General features: G+C 35.7%; 1 protein-coding gene across 6 annotated transcripts in view; it reads right to left on the bottom strand.

Annotated features, from left to right (window-relative positions):
* The window catches only part of LOC150102918 (FERRY endosomal RAB5 effector complex subunit 3), a 342,399-nt gene that overhangs the window by 95,111 nt on the left and 223,510 nt on the right, over positions 1-23,778 (bottom strand). For 5 of the 6 annotated variants that reach the window (XM_090398559.1, XM_090398556.1, XM_090398555.1 and 2 more), the window contains exons 8-9: positions 9,024-9,108; positions 2,251-2,372 (exon numbers count right to left, since the gene is read on the bottom strand). In XM_090398559.1, the coding sequence (XP_090254685.1) occupies positions 2,251-2,372; positions 9,024-9,108 (207 nt within the window). The remainder of the gene's footprint in view (positions 1-2,250; positions 2,373-9,023; positions 9,109-23,778) is intronic. The other variant, XM_090398561.1, reaches the window with a different exon arrangement.

Below are 23,778 nucleotides of genomic sequence, written 5' to 3'. Positions count from 1 at the left end.
TAGATTGTTGTTTATTGTATGTATAATATAGTATATATTATTATATTACTATTACTACTACTATTACTATCACTAGTAATATCACTGGTATTACTAGTGATATTAATATACTGGTATTAATAAACTACTGGTATTACTACCAGCCCTGCTCAACTCTTCAACATTGAGAAGTTTAGTTCATGAATGAATAACGATTGAATTATAATATATATGTTGATGAATTTTAGAACATTAACACACACTTGTATGTCAATGCGCAAAAATGAGACTGGGATCGAATACGTGTAAGTATAAGTAAATAAGCAACGGCACACGTGTTGCAATTTCGCTCCCGCCGCGCTGGCTAGGCGGGAACCACATAAATCCGTTTATTGATAAATACGTCATTTTGGCCTACTTGATTGGCCTCCGTAACTATTTTCATGACCTTGCTCCATCTTACGGTCCTATTCATGTCACTGTTCCCAGGATTCACTCTTAATTGCGTTGTCATTCAGGATGGAGGTAACCCAAGTTAACCGAATTAAGTATTACCCGTACAATGATGTCTTATATTTTTCTATCGACCCCTGAGCCAGAATCGACCCCCTAATAATGTTATATCGACCCCTGGGGGCCGATATCGACCATTTTGGTGACCAAAGGCTTGCTTAAAGTTTATAAATAACATATGTAGATCTATTGCATGTTCAAAACATTTTTCCCATCATCTGTCTGATAATGAAAAGTTGATCAATGGTACTTCTGTTTAATCTAAATCCACATTGATATTCTTCTATTTTCTTTTTGGTAATTTCTTTAAGTCTGTCATTTATTATGGATGTAAGAATTTTACAAACTACATTCAGTAAGTAATACCCCCTGTAGTTACTACAGTCAAATTTATCTCCTTTTTTATAAATAGGACAGATTATGCCAACATTCACCTTATATAAATCCTTCCTTCCATTCGCCTCTAACATACCATGGCAATAGACTCACAACTTTTACTTTCTTACTCTATGTTTTGCATGCACCAGCAACTCTTTCATGTCTTCTTGCATACCACACTTGCCACCTGCTAAATCATTTGTACCAGCCAAAATACATATCTCTTTCACCTTACCTCTCTGCATCTTTACAGCATAACTGACATCCTCTATCTTAAGTATATTTAGACTATATTTAGCAATTCTGTATATCCTATAATGCACAGTCCAATTACAAAATATAAGACTTATTGTTAAACTGACCATAGATTTTTAATTCGTATGTATGTTCATACAATATTGTCTACCGGTTTCGCTAGTAACTGACTAGCTTTTTCAAGACTTGCAAAGTACAAAAAAATTATAAATGCAAAAAAAGGTTTAAGAATACAAAAAAACGTTAGTACCTGTTAGGTAGCTAAGGTAACACGTTGGCGTGACATTTCTACTCAGTATCATGAACACGTGTTACATGCAAACGCGTAATATGATTATTTGCATACTGTAGTTCTGTTGAACTGAGGGAATATCCAGGTGTGTAAAATATTCCATGCACGTGCGGTCTTTCCTAAATTGGACAACCTTCGAGAAGCCTGGAAATAACCAATTAAATTGGTTTAAACAATTTAAACCAATGTAAATCACAACAGAATGATTACCTCCAGGTTAGCACATCACTTTTCAACTTCGAACCACACTATAGACTGGAATAACAGCTCTATGCCCTACGTAGACGAAGATTACAGACATCGATTATTTAAAGAAGCAGCAGTAGTGCTACGTACAGGCAGCAACCTAAACAGAAATCAAGGGGCCATACTGAACGATACTTGGAAAAATCCAATTAATTCCCTCAGTTCAACAGAACTACAGTATGTGAATAATCATATTACGCATTTGCATGTAACGCGTGTTCATAATACTGAGTAGAAATGTCACACGCACGTGTTGCCTTTGCTACCTAACAGGTACTAACGTTTTTTTGTATTCTTAAACTTTTTTTTGCATTTATCATTTTTTTGTACTGTGCAAGCCTTGAAAAAGCTAGTCAGTTACGAGCGAAACCGGTAGGCAATATGTACGAACATACATACGAATTAAAAATCTATGGTTAGTTTAACAATATTTTGTAACATTTTACGACCAAAAACATGTATAATTTACACAGTCCAATTATTAAGGTTCGAACATAAATATAACTTTTATTTACTGAACTATGGTGTTTCAATAATTCTACTAGAAAATATCATATACACTATAACAAATGAAAATGACATAATACCTCTCTTGATTCCTGTATATGTACTGATCCTATTATCCACCAATAAAACAAGGCCACATAAATTATTGGAATAGAGAGAGATGGCAGTCTGAAGACGCTGTGGTTGTGGTGCTATTGTGCCTCTATGAAAACAAATACAGTATAACTGAAGTAGTTATTCAAAAAGTAAAGAAACAATTAAAACCAATTAACCCTTAATTCAGCACTAGGGATAAAAATGGCATCCGCTGTGCAAAGTTAAAAAGCTAACGACATCAGTGACATTTGAATTACTTTGCCCAAGTTTGCAATATATTTTCTGAACTTCAACACGCAGTCAACCATCACTCCCAAGTACCTGGCTTCATCATTTTGCAATTTCTTCTGTACATATGCCACCAGGTCGGCAGTGTATAACATCTCCAATGGTTGTTGTATGGGCTGCAGCAAGATAAGTTCATTTTTTATTAATTGTGCAATGATATGTACTTTTTAGACTGAACACTGCTGTGTGATATTTGTGGTTGAAACATGGTGTTAAGTTAAATTTTATTAGGAAGTATTATTTTAAGTTCTTTGTTTCTTGTTAGTGCTCTGGAATAAAATGGCAGTAAGAGGAAGATCGTTGTGTAGGTTGGTGTGAAAGAGAAATAAAGTGAATGGTGTGGATTTTTTGAGAATAGTACACTGCCATGAGCATAATTTGTATGTGTGGGAAAATATTGCATATGTTTATGTGGAGAGGTTGAATAAGACAAGGGATTGAAAAAGACAAAGAAATGTGGTTATGCAGGAAGTACGATACACTTATGGAGCCTGATGTTTGTTTGAATCAGGGTAGGGAGCATAATATCATAAAAACAGAGTGGAATTAATCAAAGATGGTGAGTAAGATTGGTGGCAGAAAAGGATAAAGGTTTGCAGATGTAAGAACTGCGTTTGTTCTAACCAGATGGATGCTGACCTGCCTGTTTGACCAAAGTAGGCAAGTTTACAGGAACAAGGCACTGAAAGAGGAGGGAGCTGGTCTTTAGTAGAGCGGATAAGGGTAGCAGGTTTATGGTGGGCTTAAAAGCTGTATGGAGGTTGTACTTTTTAAATAATGATCTGACTTTTTTTTCTGAAGTACCGTGGATGTAAGGAATGGTGATGGCATTTCTGAAGTCCTTCTGAAGAAATGGTCGGAGAATGTGGAAAGACGTGATTATTTTTTTAATTCTGTAGTCATTATAGCCATTGGAAAGGAAGGTGTTGTGTATATGTATTCAAAGACTATTCTTTGAATCTGCATCTGCACTCAGGAATCAACCTAATTTAAACAAATACGGTTGCATTAAACTTAGCAAAATTTTGGAAACTTTAATTATCAGAGATCCCTCTTTACATCCAGGCCACCTGCAAATGCTCATAGAGGGCGCACCACCTAGATAAGACTTTAGTTTCACTTTGTATTGTATTTGTGTGTGTGTGTTGTTACAAAAAGTTTTTTGTAATCCCCGAAAATGTCTCTGTGACGGAGACAAAATATTGGAAGTATTAAAATTAGTTTTAATCCTTTCTCAGTGCTGTTAATATTTCATTAAACCTCTAACATGAATTCTTCACAGCACTTAAGCCTCAACATATGTATAACTGTAGTGTATTGAATAGCTTCTCTCTTGGCACCTTGTCATATGCCTTTTCCAGATCGACAAAACTTAAATACAGCCTCTATTTGGTCTGAATCCAGCTTGTCCTTCACCAAGCTTTTCTTCCACAATTCTTCTCAATCGTTTCTCAAGTATACTTGCATAAATCTTACCAGGAACACTCAGTAGAGAAATACTGTAAAATCTCGATGTAGCTTAAAAATATCAAAGCGCTTTACATCGATTTTCTACAGAGGTCAAGTCCCATGAGAACTGAATATTAATATAGTCAACCCTGTGGGAAGTGAATGTATTTACTGTTTTTACATCGAAAACAAAGGCAATGCTTTGCCATCGGAACTTTGTATATAATTATGTGTAAGAGCACAGGAAAGTTGTTTACTAGTTTTGCGTATGAGAGAGGTGCTTACAAGCTCTGCGCTAACACCTTTAAAGTTAGTATCTAAGAGTGCCGCTAGGTTCAGAGAAGTTACCGTGGCCCGAAAGGACAAGAGAAGTATCAAAGAGGTCCGCTAATTTTAGACAAGTTCCGCACCCAGCAAAATACGATCAAAAGAATGCACAGAGGAGAACAAAGAGCAGGTCAAACTTAATGGAAGATGAAAGAGTCATGTCGAATTCTTCGTGGTTTACTACCCTTAGTGCAAAGACTTGTGATCAGAAAATAAAAGGGGACTTGAGATGAGCACAAGGGGCTTCCAGTTGTCAGCAGAGTCATCAGAAGTTGGAACCAGAGGCTATCGGAACCAGAGCGGAGTCCGAACCAGAACAGTGGGGGCAGAGAGAAGAGGTGAGGCAAGACCCCAGATACTGAAGAGGAGAGCCAAGATCCAGGTGCCGAGAGAGCAAAAGGCGAAGCACTGTTACCAAAGAGAGCCAGATCAGTCACCGGCAGTTACAGTCATCGCCGATTAGTAGCAGGTTCGTTCCCGAAGTAAGGATCCAGAGGAGAATTTGCCTGTATGCTGAAACCTATTGTATATATGTGCTATTCGAGTACTGCAGATTGCAGTCAAAAAGCCCGCTAATATCCCAAAGTGATACCGCTGTAGCAAGATACTCCTGAAGGAAGCCTAAAACTCAAGATGAAAGAAAAGCCATAAAGACTTTAGTAAAAGACTCTTGACTAAATGTGCGATATTTAGTCAAGATATCTACATATCTTGACTAAATATCGTATACCATATACAACATATCTCTTATAATCTAGGAGATATGTTGTATATGGACTATTAAGAATTTGTTTAATAGTAGTAAGAAGTGTCATTAAGAGAATCAATTGGCATATTGGAAGTTGATATAAAAATTGTAAAAATAACTTAACAGACAGTTAGCTAACCTCCTTGCGAGTAAACTAGAAGTCTAGTAAGTTTAATTTGTAAGCAGAGAGTAAATAAATTTTTGAGTTAAAGAGATTATTTAATGTTGAAGTAAAAGGGTTCTAATTTTATGCTAAAGATTTTATAGATGGGTAGAGAAAACATTCTCCCTGTCATTTGATTCATGTATATTTCATATTAATGTAAATAAAGGTGTTTTAATTATTTGTTAAAAGAGTGCTTCCTGATCCTTTATTTCACAACTGCACTGTTCCTAAATAAATCGGACTTGTGAGCGGGAAACAACTAAGGCATTAAAGTGCAGTTTAATTACTTAAGAACCACGACTATTTATGTAAACTTTGTCGAAGGAAGTTATGCTGGTAAGAAAGAGAGAGATCTAATGGACGTTTTATTGAGTCTTATGCCGAATATTTGATATACTGATGGCGCAGTCTGACAAATAAATTTTTCAGTGTTCATAGGCATACGACTAATAAATATGGAAGGTGGAGAAACACAATAAGCAGTAGAGTAAGTGAGAAAGGTTACGAGAGAGAAAGCGCACATAGCTAATTAGTAATAGTAGAATAAAGATAGTAATAAGGAATAAAAGAAGATATTACAATAACAAAGCAGACAGATATTTATTTTTATTACAATACCTCTGGAATTCTTGCATTCAGTTTTATTTCCCTTTTTATATATGGGTACTATGAGAGCTCTACTCCAATCATCTGGAATTTGTCCCTCTGTCCAGGCCTTTTGAATATGCAGTGCAGCGACTGTAAGACTTTTATACCACCATACTTCAGCATTTCTAGTCGAATATCATCTACTCCTGCTGCCTTTCCACATTATAAGCCTTTGATTGCTTTTTCTACTTCAAGTATGGATATGCATTCCTGACTGTATTGTTGAGTGTTTTTTTACCACTGTGCTATCACTGCTTGTTTCATTTAGCAATTTTTCGAAATAATTACTCCAAAAGTTCCTTTTGATATGCTTTCTTCTCTTCCTTCACTGCCTCTTTAACTTTCTGTGTCCACCATGGAGTTCTGATTTTTCTATCCTTGCAGACAACCTCACCACATGCATCTCTGGTTGAATCGATCAAGGTTTTCTTCAAGGCTTGCCACTGAATCTCCAAGGTTTGGTTTCTGTTCTCAAACTCTTTCATTTTTTCTTCAATAATCTTTGTGTATTTTAGTCTACAGTTCACATCTGAGAGCTGCTCAACTTTTATTCGCTTTAAAACTTTCTTACATGTTATTCTTTTCAATATGAAATTCAATTTTATCCTGCTCAAGACTAAATAGTGATCACTTCCAATTTCAAATCCTCTGTACACTCTGGTGTCCTGCACCAGGGAGAAAACATCACTATTGACAATAACATAGTCAATGAAACTTTTCTTATTCCTTGCCTCTTCTCTCCATGTGAATTTGTGCACATTTTTATGTTGGAACATGGTGTTAGTAATAACCAGTCCATGTCCTATGGATATCAAGATGGTGATATGGTGACTAGTGGTGTGTATCAAGCTCTATGCTCGAACCACTGCTATTTAATTTGTACATATATGGTACCGGAAATGATCTGAAAGGAAATATATGGTTGTTTGCTGATGATGCAGCATTGGTTAGTGTAATAGTTAATCAAGGTGATGTAGAGAATTTAATTATTGCACATAGCACCTACACATTTGCAATATGAATTCATTTTACAATGGTTTAGTGGAGTTATGTTCAATAATTTTTTTTTTTTTTACTCTCTCGGTGTTGTTTATACCATGAATGCTATTATGTTTAATAAGGACATGGTGGTAAGGTGACAGAAGTACATGAAACAGATGAACCGCTATTTTATAAGGTTATATCACCCAAATGAAGATATTGCAGTGAGAGATATGACAGGAACTAATGTGGGAATAGAAGCTGATGAACTGAAAGTACTTAAAATATTGCAGAAACTCGATGCAAATATGACCATAGGATTAGATGTCATATACACTTGTGTATTACAAAATGTGACAAGAAATTGGTTGCCTCTGACTGGACTATTTAACTTTTAAGTCTCAACTACGGTGAAGTTTCAAGGAAGTGGAAAGCAAGGAAAATAGTTCTACTGCATAAAATAGGCTCCAAGAGTGAAGCTGCAGGTTATTGTCAATTAGGTGGTATAGATATCGAAAAAGCATGGCTTTGTGAGGGATAAGTCATCCTTAAGTAATTTACTTTTTTTTTTTTTAATAATAAAGTGATAAATGAGATGGATAACAGGAATGGCTACATAATGATGACCGGGTATAAAATGAAATAGGGATGAATATCAAGCTGGTGATATGGTGACTAGTGGTGTGTATCAAGCTCTATGCTTGAACCACTGCTTTTTAATTTGTATATATATGGTAAAGGAAATGATCTGAAAGGAAATATATGGTTGTTTGCTGATGATGCAGCATTGGTTAGTGTAATAGTTAATCAAGGTGATGTAGAGAACTTGCAGAATGATTTAAATATGCTGATGGTATGGGCAAAAGATAAACAGGTCCAAGAGTTTGCTGTAGAAAAATGTAACATTATACATTCTGGATGAAAAGATTACAAGTTGTGTGCTACATTTATAAAACTGTATTTCAGGAAATTGATGAAGTGCATGAGCATTTGAAGTTCAGAGGACATAATACTGCAAATGTTGCCTGGGTAGCTCATAGGATTACTTGGTTACTGAAGAACAATCTAACAAGCAGAGATAACGAAGTTATCAATTCCTCTGATAAGACCACATTTGCATTACACATGCTCTCCAAGTCTGAGGGTTTGTAGGTTGCAGATTTTGGTTTACATGCAGAAAAGAGGAGGATGTGATGCAAATGTTTTAAGTTGCTAAAACATTTACTCATTTTTAATGGCTTTTTATAGGATTGATGCAGAGGAATTTTTCAACAGCTGGTTAAAGGGAGCTGAACAAGAGATGATCCCTGGAAATTGAGAAAGATTGTAGTTAGCAAGGATGCGAGGACTAAATTTTTTGCTTGGAGACAGGTAAATGAGTGAAATGAGTAGCCAGGGTCTGTTGTGTATGCTTTATTGGTGAATACAGTCAAAAAGAGGTACATCAGACATATGTGGATAGCATGAGTCTTCCACAATGAGTCTTTGGGCTCCATATAGGTTCGCATGAAATAATAATGATGATGATAATATTGATAAGGTCATTGATAAGACAACTCAGAGGACTGCTGCTGTATTGAGGAGGATGTTGACCTGCAGAGATAAGAGGGTAGCAGTTCATTGTATAAAACCCTGTTCAGACCACATCTGAATTACTGTGCTCAGATCTGGTCACCAAGATCTAAAGGGATGAAGTAATTTTGGAGAGGATACAGAGACAGATAACAAAAATAATATCAGAATATTAATGAAGGATAGATTGAGGGCATGTAATTTGCAGAGTCTGGTGAAAAAGAGATGAAGGAGCAATATAATTGAAACATTTAAACTGCTGAGAAAATTTACTGAAATGACACCTGAGAGATTTTTTGTATAACAGAATGGGAAGAAGGAAGAGGCCATCTGGAAGTTGTGAAATAGTGTAAATGATAAAAAGTTATCATTTACACTACATGTGTAAATGATAACTTTTTCATTCATGTGAAGAGCAGCAAATGTCAATGTAATTGCAGCAAAAGTCTGAGAGGATGGTGAGAGTGCAGACAGTGAACGAGTTCAAAGGAATGGCATGATACAATGTCTTGTCTAAGACTAGAATAATAAAATTTATTAATGAAAAAAAGTGTACAATGTCATTATAAATTCCTTACCCAATTTTGTTGAGCTTATGCCTGCACATATCCAACACACTAGCTGATAAAAGCCGTAAATTATGCATCACCTTTAACTGTGATCCTAGAGGGATAAGGAATGTGACTATCAATTCATTGTTAAAATGCAAGCTACTCAAATTTTATGATGACATAACTTATACAATACAAAATGCAGATATCTAAGAAGTGTTTTCTATCAGAATACTCAAAAGTTATAACAACTTTAAATCATGCTGCATGATACTGAAATGAGTACTAAAAATTTAGATATAACAAAAATCATAGAGAGAAACTTTTCATTATTTTAGTCTCTATAATTTAAAAGAAAACCAAATGCAATCAATTTTATAAATTTATACAATTATACTAGGCCTAAAGAATGTAAAAAAAAAATTATAGCACATCTTATTGAATGCTATATGAATGAGATGGATAAAGATTGAGGGAACATATCAAAAATGTGAACACAATAGTACATGGAATCATCCAGATACTGAAAAGAATACTTGAAAGAAAGAACGTTATTGCCTCTCTTATAGGTGTTTTATCAACCATTATTTATTGTTTACAGCTCTCACTATTTTATCTTCAAAAACATCAGTGCATCAATTCATTTAAATATGTCTTCCAATGGAAAGATTGAGATTTAGATTTTTATGTGGTCCCAACATGAAAGGTTTGAGTAAACATATAATACATTCTTACTGTTGATGGGCTAATTTTTGTTTTAGTAATTATATATATATCTCGGATCTCCTCATGTCTGAGGACTCATGACCTTCCTCATGATGCTTTGCCATTTCTTTCTCCCCTGTGCTTCTCTTATTGCTTGTTAGTCTAAGTCCAGTGATTCTTGATATTTGGTCAATCCACCTGTAGAGGAGGGTTCCTCTTTTTCTTTTCCCACATGGTTTACGTTTATCCTGGATGATTATTTTTTCCAGGCAGTTGCCTTCCCTTCTACATATGTGTCCAAAATATTGCACATGCAGATTGACAAAATAAGTAAATAAATGAATGTAAAAAGGATGAAGTAAAAATCAGGAAAAAAGGGTTCATATTTTTTATGGCTGAGCATTGGTTATATTAATTAAAGTCTTGCAAATAATGATTACATGTTTAGCAGAATTAGTGGTGTTAATGGGTATGATGAATGCCTAATATATCCATAAAATTGTATGAAATATCTTCATGAGCAACTACTTGTATAATGAAAACATAACTTCATTGAAAGATGCCCTTTGATATTCCACAATGGAAAGCTCACTTCGTAATATATATATATATATATATATATATATATATATATATATTCATATTTTTATAAACTGACTTAGATCCGAGAGTTAGAACAAACAATTAAATTTATTCACAACGCAACATGTTTCGTCGGAAGGCCGACTTCTTTAGGCGTTAAGACACACAGAAAGCAAATAAAAAACACTATAAAGAAACATTGTGTCACTGAAATTCGGCTATTATAAACTTCAGTTAACTTTGAACTGGAGCTACAGTTCGTGTTAAAGTTCTATAGTTAGGCATCTGTGCTCGTGTGACTTCACGAGTGCGCCAGAATCTGATAGCAGAGTTGAATGAGTCTGGTAAATTGTAACTAAGGTTACTGTTTATATGCTGAGGGTCCATAACAATTTCCTTAGACTCGACTATGTGGCATTCTACCTCATCGTGGCATATATGAAGGTTTGAAGTTGTTATCCAGTTTATCTCATGTTGGTGGCCTTCATTATTTGTGTCTACTGAAAACAGGACATGGCTTGACAGGGCACTTGCTGTAGTTCTTTTGTAAGCAATGTCGCTCTGGTGTTCTTCGAGACGTAGGAGGATGGATTTCTCAGTCTGCCATAGTATGGCTTACCACAGTTGCACATAATTTTGTACACTCCTGGGAACTGTAGATGGTTGTGAGCTGGTTTGTGTTTGCTTATAATTGATCTTAATTTGGGAAGAGTAGAAGCACGTTTTTATGTTAAACTTTCTTAAAATTCTTTGTAGTTTCTTGGAGAGCAAGCTGATGTATGGTAAGGAGATATAACCTTTGGGGTTGTCCTGTGTTTCTGAGTTGTTTTGATAGTGGCGGTATAGATGCTTGTTAATAGTTTTTGAAGAGTAGCCATTACTCGTGAAGGTTCTTTTTTTTTTTTTTTTTTTTTTTTTTTTTTGTAGTTCATTTTTTAGCTCTTCATCATCTGGCACGATGCGCTAGAGTTGAGATGATACACTTTCTGTGCTGTATAGTGATGTGAAGACACATGCAGGTACCTATCCGTGTGTGTTTTCTAAAGATGGAGATATTTATGGAGTCAGATGTCTTGGTAAGTTTTACATCCAGAAAAGGAAGAGATCCATTTTCTTCAACCTCCATGGTTAATTTGATGTCTTGGTGGAAGGTGTTTAAGTGATCTAAAAAAGTGTGAAGGTTATCAGTACTGTGTTCCCAGATAAGGAATATGTCATCTACATATCTCAGCCAGACTTTTGGCTTAAGAGTAGATGAGGAGATTGCTTATTGTTCATAGTCTTCAAAAAAGATGTTGGCTAGTATTGGGGATGGGGGGGGGGGGCTGCCAATTTCTAATTCTTTATTTTGTTTGTAAATTTTTCCTTCAAATTGAAAGTAGCCGGAGTTTACACAATGTGATAGCAGGGAAAACGTGTAAACTCTGGCTACTTTCAATTTGAAACAATTATAATTCATTGATTATAATCCTCTAATGTGATGAATACAAGACCATATATGAAAGCATCATATAACCATGAATGTCTTACTGAAAGGTTATGATCATTTTTATTCCAGTTATCCTGGAATAAAAATGATATTTCTGAATTTATTAGAAATTTTTGTAACATTTCATAACAGTACATTAGTCTAGTTATAATCCTTTTCTTCACAAAATTATATAAAAGTCACATGTCAATCTGTTTAGGTTCAAAACTTTGCACTTCATGTGACTTACCCCATATTTTTTAGTGCATAGTATTAATAATAGTATAAATATTGAAATATTTATACTATGAAATATTTATACTATTATTTTAATTTATATTAAAAATATAAATATAATTTATATTTTTAATAAATAAAAATACAAATAAATAAAAAATTCTCAGTTAAACAATACATATTTATCAAAACCACTCTAGAAAATTCTAAATATGTCTACTGGCTGCCCATTTTAACATTCACTCGAATATGGCTTTGCCATATTCAAGTAAATGTTAAAATAATATCAAGAATGCTAGAATCATATCAAGATGGCAGCAGACACTTACGGGCATTGGACCCATCGTTGTTGATGATGATGATGAAGTGAATCATCCATCCCACATCCATCTTTCTTCTTTTCAGCCATTTTCTGTCTGCTGCTGGACAAAGGCCTCCTCCAGTTCCTTCCACCTTTATTTGTTCTTGACATTGACCACATAGTACTAAAATGCATTATATTAACCAACTCAATCTAAATATCCACAATTAACTATATATGAAGAAGCAGTAAAACCTTCCCATCAAGTCTCTTTCAAATCATCTCTTATCAAATCACTCACTCCACTGTCTATCCACTAAGTTCTGTAATTTACATTTCCTCAACTTCTGCTCATACATGAATTGACTCTAAACCAATAAAGTCTCCATACATGATACTGTGCGACCACAGATGCGAGACCCCCTCGACAATTCTGCATATGACAGAAGAAGGCGAATTCATTTCAATAATAGGGTAATTAATGCATTTCATGGGATGAGTGTTTATTATTATACATCAGAAAATTAGCTTTTCTTTTATGAAAATTCTAGTTTTTAAAGTGGTAACTATTTTGCTTGTACAACAGTTGGAAAATTTTATGTATAAAGCACATGATTTTGCGTGAAGAATTTGTACATTGCCTTATTTCTTTCTCCCCTTCAACATGAACTGACTCTTCTTGGCACATTGTCAGCTGTGGGTCTTGTATCTGTGGTTGGGCAGTAACTATTCCCAAACACTATGGAAAAGGAAAGTGATTAGCTGCCTTAAGTCTCCAATCCCTTGGTAAACAATGGACACAGATGAGATTAAAAATGATATGTAAAGTTGCTGAGGACCTAGAACAGTTACATGGAAGGAAAATAACTTATACTTTTAATTGCAATATTTGACGTACTATACTGTTTTTAATGGAAATGACAGTATTGTTTCACTTGCCACAATGACCAATGGGCTATGGTTCATAAGTAATTAAGTGAAATATAATATTCTCCTACATCAGGACAGCTACAGATAATAAATACTTCATCTATAAAACCACTGATATCCCAATTTCTGGATCACCATGACATAATGACTTACAGACAATTCTTTCAACCAAACATTTCAATTGTTAAGCCTATTATGACTAGAATCATCAACTTGATGTATAGCACTTCTAACTCTGCCTGAGTTATCTTAGCTATTGCATCACTCCTGAATGGAGATGGCTATCTTTTAACAAAGATGCCAGCACAGGTTTACAACTCAGAATGCTGACAGTAAAAAAACAATTCCAATATGTATTATTATTTATTATTATTATTATTCAGGCCTCCATGGAGTCAAAAGACTCATCGTGGGAGGTCCTTCCTAAGAAACACAAAGTCTATCAAGACTCATCTAGGGGGAGGTCCCCCCTAAGAAACACAAAGTCTATCATACCACTCCTTAAACTCATTGACCGTTCTCGCTCTCACCACTCCATCAGGCAATGCATTCCATGGTTCAACCACCCTCCATGCAAAGAAACCACTCCTCACCCTCTTGCTCACAGATTCCTTTCGTAACTTCCAGGGATGGCCTCTTGTCATCACTCCTTCCCACTGTTCAACCAAGCGAAAGAACTCCCCAGTGTCAACCCTGTAACAACCACCTCTCAACAGTTTAAAAGTCTCAATCATATCACCTCTCTTTCTTCTATCCACCAAGCTCTGCAGTCCACATTCCTTCAGCCGATCCTCATAACTATCATTGTACAGTCCTGAAACCATCTTTGTCACCCGTCTTTGTATCCTTTCCACAGTTAATTTATCCCCTTCAAATCCTGGGAATCAAATCTGAGAACAATAGTCTAAGTGTGGTCTGATCAGGGTCTTATACAACAGAATGATAACTGTTTTATCTCTGCAGGTCAGCATCCTTCTCATTATTGCAGCAATTCTCTATTACCTTCACCACCTTTGCAATATGTCCCCTAAATTTCAGGTTTCTATCAATCATCAACCCTAGATCTCTTGTCCCCACTACTTGCTCCAGTATAACTCCTCCCATAGAGTATGCAGCATCCCATCGATGTGTCCCAAACCTCAAGACCTTACATTTTGCTGCATTAAACTGACACCCCCAAACTTCATTTGCCCATCTATCTAGCTTATTCAAATCCTCTTGCAGGGCTGCCGCATCTGCACTATTACTAATAATCCTTCCCAGCTTTGCATTATCTGCAAACAACTGAATATCCCCTTGCAATCCACTGACAATGTCATTGATATAAAGGTTAAACAATATAGGTCCCAGTACTGAGCCCTGTGCTTCCTTGAAACTGCCCCACCATACACAATTCTCTGATACCTATCGGACAGCCAATCCTGAATCCAGTTGACCAATCTGACATCCAGACCCATGTGCTGCAACTTAAATATCAGCTTATCATGTGGCACCCTGTCAAATGCCTTCACTAAGTCTAAGAAAATGGCAGTATATGCCTTTCCCTCATCTAATGCTCTTGTAACTTTATCATAAAAGACTAGCATATTGCTAAAACAAGAGTGCCCCTTCACAAATCCATGTTGACTCTCACAGATAACATTACTCACATCTGCCCAATGCTGTATACAATACCTCACTACTTTCTCCAAGATCTTAACAACTACTGATGACACACAATCTGGCCTATAATTAGACTGTTACACCCTTATGCAATGGCACTATCTCACCTTCCTTTAATTCCCTGGGCACCTTTCCCACAGCCAGACTTTCATTGAAAAGCCAGGTTAAAGGCACTGTCAGTTCCCTAGCACGTTCTCTCAAAACTCGTGGTGAAATATCATCCAGTCCCACAGGTTTACTGACATCCAGAGTACTTAGTATTTGAAACACACTCTCCTCCTGTACCTCTAAACCTCGAACCTGCCCAATCCCTCTGGCATTAAAACTGACTCCTCCAGGATGAAATACTCCAATGAAGTGTTCATTGAATAATTCCACTATGTCCTCTGCATCAGTCACTCTATTCCCATTTTTATCCCACAATATCATTCTTCCACAGTCATTTCTCCTCCTACTGGCCACATATCTAAAAAAATATTTATGAACTAAATGACAATGTTTATTATCATTATCAAACCACATCTGTGAATATTAATATACAGTAATAATTCAAGCTCAAAATGCAAAACTTAAAATGATTTTTAAATGAATTACTATTTGCTAAATTAAAAGTTAGTTTGACAGACAAGGGAGAGGCTGGAGGTGTCATGAATTCTCAACATTACGCTGTTCTCTACAGTTTCATAATCCTGCTTAGTCAATTCTGATGCCAATCAACTTATTCAAGATCCATCTTAACCATGACTTCAGAAACATGAATTGTCTATAATTCAGCACAACCCTTGTCTAAAAGGAGTTTATGCCACAAATAAGATTTGTTACATTAACTCTTTATTTTAACCAATTTCTTCTACATTTGGAGAAAGTGATTGCACTTGCTGATGTGCACAATTTTGTTTTCCTATGGGAAAAAACAAAATTGCAGACTCTGAACAAAGATTAGTTAACCACAAATAAAATATTTGGATAATTACTTTATGATTTCAGAAAAAATTATCTTTAGAATTCATCAGAAATTAATTAAACATGTATTATTATTATTATATGACACTTCCATGGAGTCAAAAGAACTTGTCATAGCTGGGAAATCCACCATCTACATTAATCTACTATCTCCATCCACACTTCATTATCCACTAGTCATTACCAGTGATCAATTTATAAGGGCATTTCATCCTGATCAGGGTGAAATCATGAGGAACATAAGTGTAGAGGACATATGAGAGTATAGCTTAATTGTGAGTGAGCAGGAGTTATTTGAGGAAATAAATAACCTTCATGTCAATAAGGCAATAGGATTTGATGATATATCACCACACATCTCAAGGGAATGTTTCTGGGAACTAAAGGGATGCATCAGTTTCTATATACTACTGCCAGAAGTATCAGGAACAGGAGAGAGAGGAGTTTTTGGCATTAGTTAGTGCAACCTTTAGGCATTAGTGAAACTTGGCTAACAGAAGATGATGCAGTTACAGGGACTGAATGTGAAGGGTTTAGTATTTTGAGAGAAGATAGAAAAGACAGGATTGGGTGAGGAGTACTGCTGAGGAGAGCAGATGTATTGCAACCAAAAAGAATAGGAGACAGGTGGGAGAGTGGCTGTTCATTTGAAGCAATCTGGTGTGAGATTAAGGCCCGTAAGACAAAATATACAGTTAGCTGTTGCTATACGCCAGGGAGTTCCACAGATGATCTGGAAGACATGCATCAGCAAATTACTACAATGAGTATGGATTGGGTGATTATTATGGGGGGGGGGGACTTCAACTATGGAGACACAGACTGGAAGGAAGAAAGATCACATGGCAAGAAGGAAATATAATTTATACACCTGTTGAGAGATAACTACTTAAGGCAGCATGTGATGGATGGTATGACTAGGGATAGGAGAATATTGGACATGGTCATACATAGGATTAGAAGAGCCATCCATAACTAAGCTGAAAACATTGCCTCCAGTTGGTGAGAGTAACCATGTAGTCTTGACTTGGAAGATTATAAAACATCAGGAGTGTTCTATCAAGAAGGGGTACTTGTGGAACTACAAGGCAGGTGATTATGACATGCTTAGGAAGATACTAAAATCTGTACCATGGCATAAAACATGGCAGGGTAAAGATGTTAGTAGTGCATGAGATATAGTTAAGGGCCATCTAGAGGAAGCAGTATTAAATTCCATACCTAGGATAAGGAGGGTTAATCAGGTAGGAGTTGGATGAGTAATATCATTAAGCATGAGCTGCAGAAGAAGAAAATACTATGGAGGGTATATAAAGAGAAAGGTGACCAGCAAACTAATGAACAGTGCAAGGCTAAGGGAAAGAAAGGTGAAAGGAAGGCAAAATCAAATGGTGAGAAGAATCTAGCCAAGCAGGTCAAAGGAAATCCCAAAGAGTTCTTTCATTATGTGGCAAGTAGGAGGAATTATGAATATGGAAGATTAACCTTAATGAGTGATGATGGTCACATGGAGACAGAAATGGATAAATTGGAGGTTCTGTGAATGAAATTATTATGTATATTTTGTTCATCATTCACATTTAACATAACCTATCATATATTAAGCATGACCTGTTTAAAAATTATTTGTTAATCCCTTGCTTAAGAATTATTTTTCATGTATTATTCCTGAATTTCATCAGTTATTATTTGATTAAATAATTTTAATGTATATTTTACTATTGGAAGGACCCAGTGATAAATATCATTTATCTTATTTACTTTATTCCTTCAATAATATTATGAGAAATTATATGTATATAATTTAATGTACCTTATATATATACTGTAACATATATTTTATTATTATTAATTGTAAATGAAATGAAAGAGAAAATTAAGTAACTAATATTTTATTAATATTTTTCATTACTCAATGTAAAAGTATAGCCTTATGTAACATCAACGCAAATGTTTATGCTTTGTTCGTTGCCATGGAGAGAGAAATAAAATGGAACGCGCGTGGATAGACCGTGAGCTTCGATAACGAGGAGAGAAGAAAAATATATGAGTGGTAATATAAGAGTAAAAAAAGAGAGAGTTTTTGAAGCTGGAAAAAGGAAGGATATAAGCAAGGGGGTGAAAGTAAATAAAAAGGACTCAAGGGCAGGAATTCAAGAGAGTAGTTTTTAAAAGTGTGCTAAGACGAAGTGAAAACTTATAGATAGCTGAAAGTAAAGTCAGCAGTGGCATTAATAGGGATTTGGTGCCGTAATTGGATAATTAAAGGACTGGAAGGTTAATGAAGGATTCAGAATAGATCCAGTTAGCTTAGAATTACTACTTATTTCTATATTGCTTTTAGGAAGAATTGTACGGAACTTAATTTGTTGTGAAGTAGTAAACAAGGATGTCAATCTGCCCTATAGTTGCCATCGAGAATTGTGAAGCGCGACAAATAATAATCTAGTTATGACCTTGAAGAATTCTTTTTAAATGTGTTCCATAGGTGTAATAAACATAATTTGAAGATGTGCTCACATTAAATCTGACGTGCTGAAGATTAATTCCGGTAAGGACAGTCATATTTTATTTATTTCTGTGTATGAAGACTTGAGTGATAGTTCCATTTTGCTCATTCTAACATTTACTGTGGCATATCGCCGAAGTTAGAAGTTAAAAATAATTTGCCTTGAAATAATATCTGCCGTGTTTAATGATATGATAAGTGCCAGCTGAGAGTTAAGTGTGGAGTATAACTGAGAAATATGAGCAAACTAATTAAACAAGAAGTTCTGTTGTATTAATCTGAGTAAGGAATCTTGTAATTGAGAAAGCTGCGAAACTTGTATGTGAAAATTTTGAAGACTGAATTAATATGAATGATTTGACCCGATGTACTAACTTAATTGTAATGTGTCATTTTAGAAGTGGAATTCATGTATTTGTCATATAACCTTGTATTAAATGTTTTGTTTTATTAATTTCAATACTGTGTTTGCCTGATTCTTTTTTATTGCACCGTTCATAAATAATTCGAATCTAGCGGGAGCCTCAAGTGAAAAATATTAAATTCGGCCTGAATGAGTAAGGAGACTGCTAATTTAATTGAAAATTGATTCTACTATTTTATATAGACTAATCTAAATATAGGGTGGCGCAGTATAAATATAAATTTCTCTATATTTGTATTAGTGATCAATTGGTAATCAATAGATTTTTTTAATAAGAGTACGTTACAACAAAATGGCGGATTCGAAACTAGAATGTACGTTCCAACAACCTGTAGGCAAGGATATATCATCCTAGTGAGGTTACTGTTTTAACCTCTGTAAGAGATACTAATGTGGGAACAGAGATGGATGAATTGGAGGTTCTTAGGATATTGCAGAATCTCAAAGTAAATACAGCCGTGGGATTAGATGGGGATATCAACTAGAGTTTGGCAAGAATGTGCAAAGGAAATGGCAATGCTTCTGACCAGCATCTTTAAGTCTCAGTTCTGGTAGAGTACAAAGGGAGTGGAAAGAGGGTAAAATGATTCCCTTGCATAAGAGAGGTTCTAAGATTGCAGTAGCAAATTATAGACCAATCAGTATCTCAAGCATGGTGATAAAAGTACTAGAAAAATTAGTCAAAAAGAGAATTCAAGAATGGGTAGATAAAAATATGATACTGTATGAAGGTCAACATGACTTTGTAAAGGGTCAGTCATGCCTTAGTAATTTACTAAATTTTTATAATAGAGTAACAGCGGAGTTGGATAAAGGAAATGTCTACATGATTTTGTTGAATTTTGCAATGACATTTGACAGAATACCACAAGGAACTCTGTTATGCAAATTAGAACAAATGAAGATGGTATGGCACTGGATAAGAGGGTGGCTGTTCTACAGATATCAAAAAGTGGTATATGGAGGGGCAGAATCGAGACGAAAACAAGTGGTATGCCGTAATGTTCAGTGCTGGGACCACTGCTGTTTAATTTGTTCATAAATGATATAGGAAATAACCTGAAAGGAAGTATTCAGTTGTTTGCTGATGATGCAAAATTATGTAGAGTAATAATTAATCAAAGAGATGTGGAGAGCTTGCAGGATGATTTAAATAGGCTGTCGATATGGCCAAAAGTTAATAGGTGTCAGTTTAATGTCGAAATATGTAAAGTTATGCATTCTGGGATAAACAGATTACAAGCCGTGTATTCCAGGAAATAGAGGAAGCTAGGGATTTTGGGTGGTGGTAGACAGAGAGTCTACATCAAGTTTAGAGGACATATTGCAAAGGATGCTAAGGTAGCCCATAAGATTACTTGGTTATTGAAGAACACATTAACAAGTAGAGATAAGGAAGTTGTTATTCCTCTTTATAAGGACTTGATATGCCCACATCTGGATTACTGTGCTCAAGTGTAGTCCCTTGGATTTCTTGGGGAAGAAGAAGCAGTGGAGAGGATTCAGAGGTGAATGACCAAGATGGTGAGTGTCCTGTGAAATGTTCCCTATGAGGATAGATTGAAGGTGTGTGGATTGCAGAAGTTGGTTGATAGGAGTAAAACAGGGAATATGACAGAAACATTTAAGTTGCTTAAAGGGTTTTATGGGATAGATGCAGGGGAATGTTTCAGCACTTGACTAGAGGGACCAGAACAAGGGGTCTTCCCTGGAAGTTAAATAAAGTTATGGTTAGTAGGGTATGTGAGGACTAGATTTTTTGCTTGGAGAATGGTGAATGCATGGAAATTGCCAGAGTCAGTTGTGAGTGCTTTGATTGTTAATGTGTTCAAGGAGATGTATGATAGATTGTGTGGATATATTAGGTCTCCCACGATGAGTCTTAGCACTTTGTGGAGGTGCCTGTATAATAATAATAATAACAATAATATGTGTCATGGGAAAGTTAACATTTTGTGGAATATGCTTCCATCATTGTTAAAGGCTGAGGAGTTGTTAAAAATTAAAGATTTTTTGAAAGTTGCTAGTAAGTACTATGATACTGTGGAAGACACACAGCAGGGAGCCTCAGGTAATGATCATTAGGAAGGAGGAAACTGAATATGAACAGTCATATTGTGTCTGGCCAAAGAAAGCTGCAATTAATTATGAAGACACAGATAAGTAATAGTTGACAAGATAAATCGTCAAAAAGACCTGTGATGGATTTAGATCACAATGTTATGAAAAGCCAAATGCCATGAAGAATTGAACTGTCTAATTCATTGTTTGATATAGGTGATGTTAGGCAGAATTTGTCAGGGGTTAAGCATCTTGAAGTGCTGGTTACCCCACTTAGAAGAATTAAACTACGTGAATATTTAAAAACATCATTTGACAACTCAAGCGACAGTATCATAGATGAATTGGTGTTATTAAAGTATAAGAAGTCAGACTTGCCTAGTGAGTATGGTCATCTACATCAACTTTCTGAATCAATACATACCTGTGCATTGTCCCTTCCAGTTTCTGATGCTTCAGTCAATACTCACTGCCAATCAAAATACTGGGTCCTGATGACAATAACCATTTATTTTCTAGTTTTGAACAGTCATCAGAATCTAGCATTTCTTCTGTAGTTACTGTAGATGTCCTGATTATTTAGCATCTTTATCATCCTGTGTATATCACCTCCTGTACCTGATATGAAGGCAAAATGGTCTACAAAAGATTATGTAGACCATTTTGCATCTTCTACTGTGTCTACTGTTTTTTCCTGTTTTATTTGACTCATATAAACACCGAAGTATTCGTGAGATATATGATGATACATCTGGTTTGTCTACTGTTTCAAATTTAAGTGAACATCGAGATTTCACATTTAAATGCAATTAGTCCTATAGGAAGCATGCCTTCTTTATACAACAATAACCCAATGTAACTAATACAGGCAATGTGGAGTAAATTGTGCTGACCAGGTTCTCCTGGGACAAAGGAACTGACATTTTTAAATGACTGGAATATATTTATGATTTTGAATTGATCAATTTGTATAGCTTATCTTGTACCATTCCAATCTGTCTGGATGTTTTATATGGAGCAGGAAGTATGGGAATATTGAGAATAATAAGTGCAGAAACACATATACAGAGGATACTACGCAATGTACAAAGGAATGTGCGAGAAGAACAGGGACAAAAACAAGAAGCAGTGGGTGTAAGGGGTGTGAAGATTAAAAGGAAGAAAAAAGATATATGTTGTATGGGGATTCGGTAATTAAGGGTGTGAAAGATAGTAGAATCATTAAAGCATGTAATCCAGGGTAAAAGCTTAGGGAGATAACTGAGGCTGTGAAGTTGCAGTGGGATACAATGAGTGAGATTATTGTAGTTGTGGGAATGAATGATCTACGAGGTAGCAAAAGATTTTCTGAGACAGGATTTGAAAGACTTACTCATAATTATTATTATTACTGTGCCCGACAGGGGATAAGCAGACTCATCATGGGAGGTTCATTCAACTGACAACATTTATCATATCAAATCTTAAAATCCTTAGCACTCCTTGCATTAACAACACAATTATAGTAATGCATTCCATTCACTGACAATTCTCCATATAAAAAATTTACTCCTCATACCACTCTTCACCACATTCTTACATAACTTCCAGGGATGACTTCTGGTTTTTCCCCTCTCGTCTTCTAATCTTTTTATAATCTCATCTGGATTAATCCAATAAAATCCTCTCACTAACTTAAATGCCGCTATCAAATCACCTCTTTTCCGCCTATCCACTTAACTCTGCAATCTACATTATTTCAACCTCTCTCCACAGCCAGCAGTCTAAAGTCCTGATGTTGTCTTAGTTACTCACCTCTGGACCCTCCCTCTCCACATCACACTGAAAACCAGGTGACCAGCTTTGAGCACTACAATTCAAGTATAGTGTGACCAGTGTTATATACACTCGAACAACTACTTCCTTATCTCTACATGTTAGTGTACTTCTTATCATAGCAGCACACTGATGTGCTGCTATGCTAAAATCCTCTCACTAACTTAAATGCCGCTATCAAATCACCTCTTTTCCGCCTATCCACTTAACTCTGCAATCTACATTATTTCAACCTCTCTCCACAGCCAGCAGTCTAAAGTCCTGATGTTGTCTTAGTTACTCACCTCTGGACCCTCCCTCTCCACATCACACTGAAAACCAGGTGACCAGCTTTGAGCACTACAATTCAAGTATAGTGTGACCAGTGTTATATACACTCGAACAACTACTTCCTTATCTCTACATGTTAGTGTACTTCTTATCATAGCAGCACACTGATGTGCAGTTTTTGCAATACCTGCAATATGCCCTCTAAACTTCAGTCTACTATCAACCATCATCTCAAATCTCGAATCTCATCCACTTCCTGCAGTACAGCACCATCAATATAATACACAGCCGTATATTTCTGCACTCCAAAATGCAATAACTTGCTCTTATTAATGTTAAAACTACATCCACATTGCTTGGTCCAAGTCAAAAAGTCTATTTTAATCTTTCTGAAGGGAACTAACATCAGCCGTGCTACTTATAATTCTTCCCAACTGAAGATCCCAAGTCAGTGCACATTATATATTGTTTACAAACAAGTTAAACAGCAGGGAGTCCAAAAACAGAATCCTGGTGCATGCCACTGGTTACCCTCCTTTTTTGTGACACTGCTCCATCACACATAACCTGCTGGTATCATGTGGAAATCTATCAAATGCTTTTGCAAAGTCCAAGAATATCACTGTATATGATTCTCCCTTATCTAATACACTGACTACCCTATCATAAAATTCAAGTAAATTGCGAAAACAGGAACTAACCTTTACAAATCAACATAATAAAGAATGTTATGTCCATCAGCCCAATCCTGTATTCTATTCCTAATCAATCTCTCCAATACCTTGACCACAACAGCAGTTATATAGACTAGTCTAAATTTGGAAATTTCTGTCCTAGAACCATGCTTGTGGAGTG

The sequence above is a fragment of the Typopeltis vanoorti genome, chromosome 9, assembly GCF_054136105.1.
Source record: "Typopeltis vanoorti isolate ZY-2024b chromosome 9, IOZ_Tvanoo_1.0, whole genome shotgun sequence".
NCBI classification, from domain to species: Eukaryota; Metazoa; Arthropoda; class Arachnida; order Uropygi; family Thelyphonidae; genus Typopeltis; species Typopeltis vanoorti.
The sequence above is the reverse complement of the archived record's forward strand: the minus strand, read 5'-3'. Positions and strand labels throughout refer to the sequence as shown.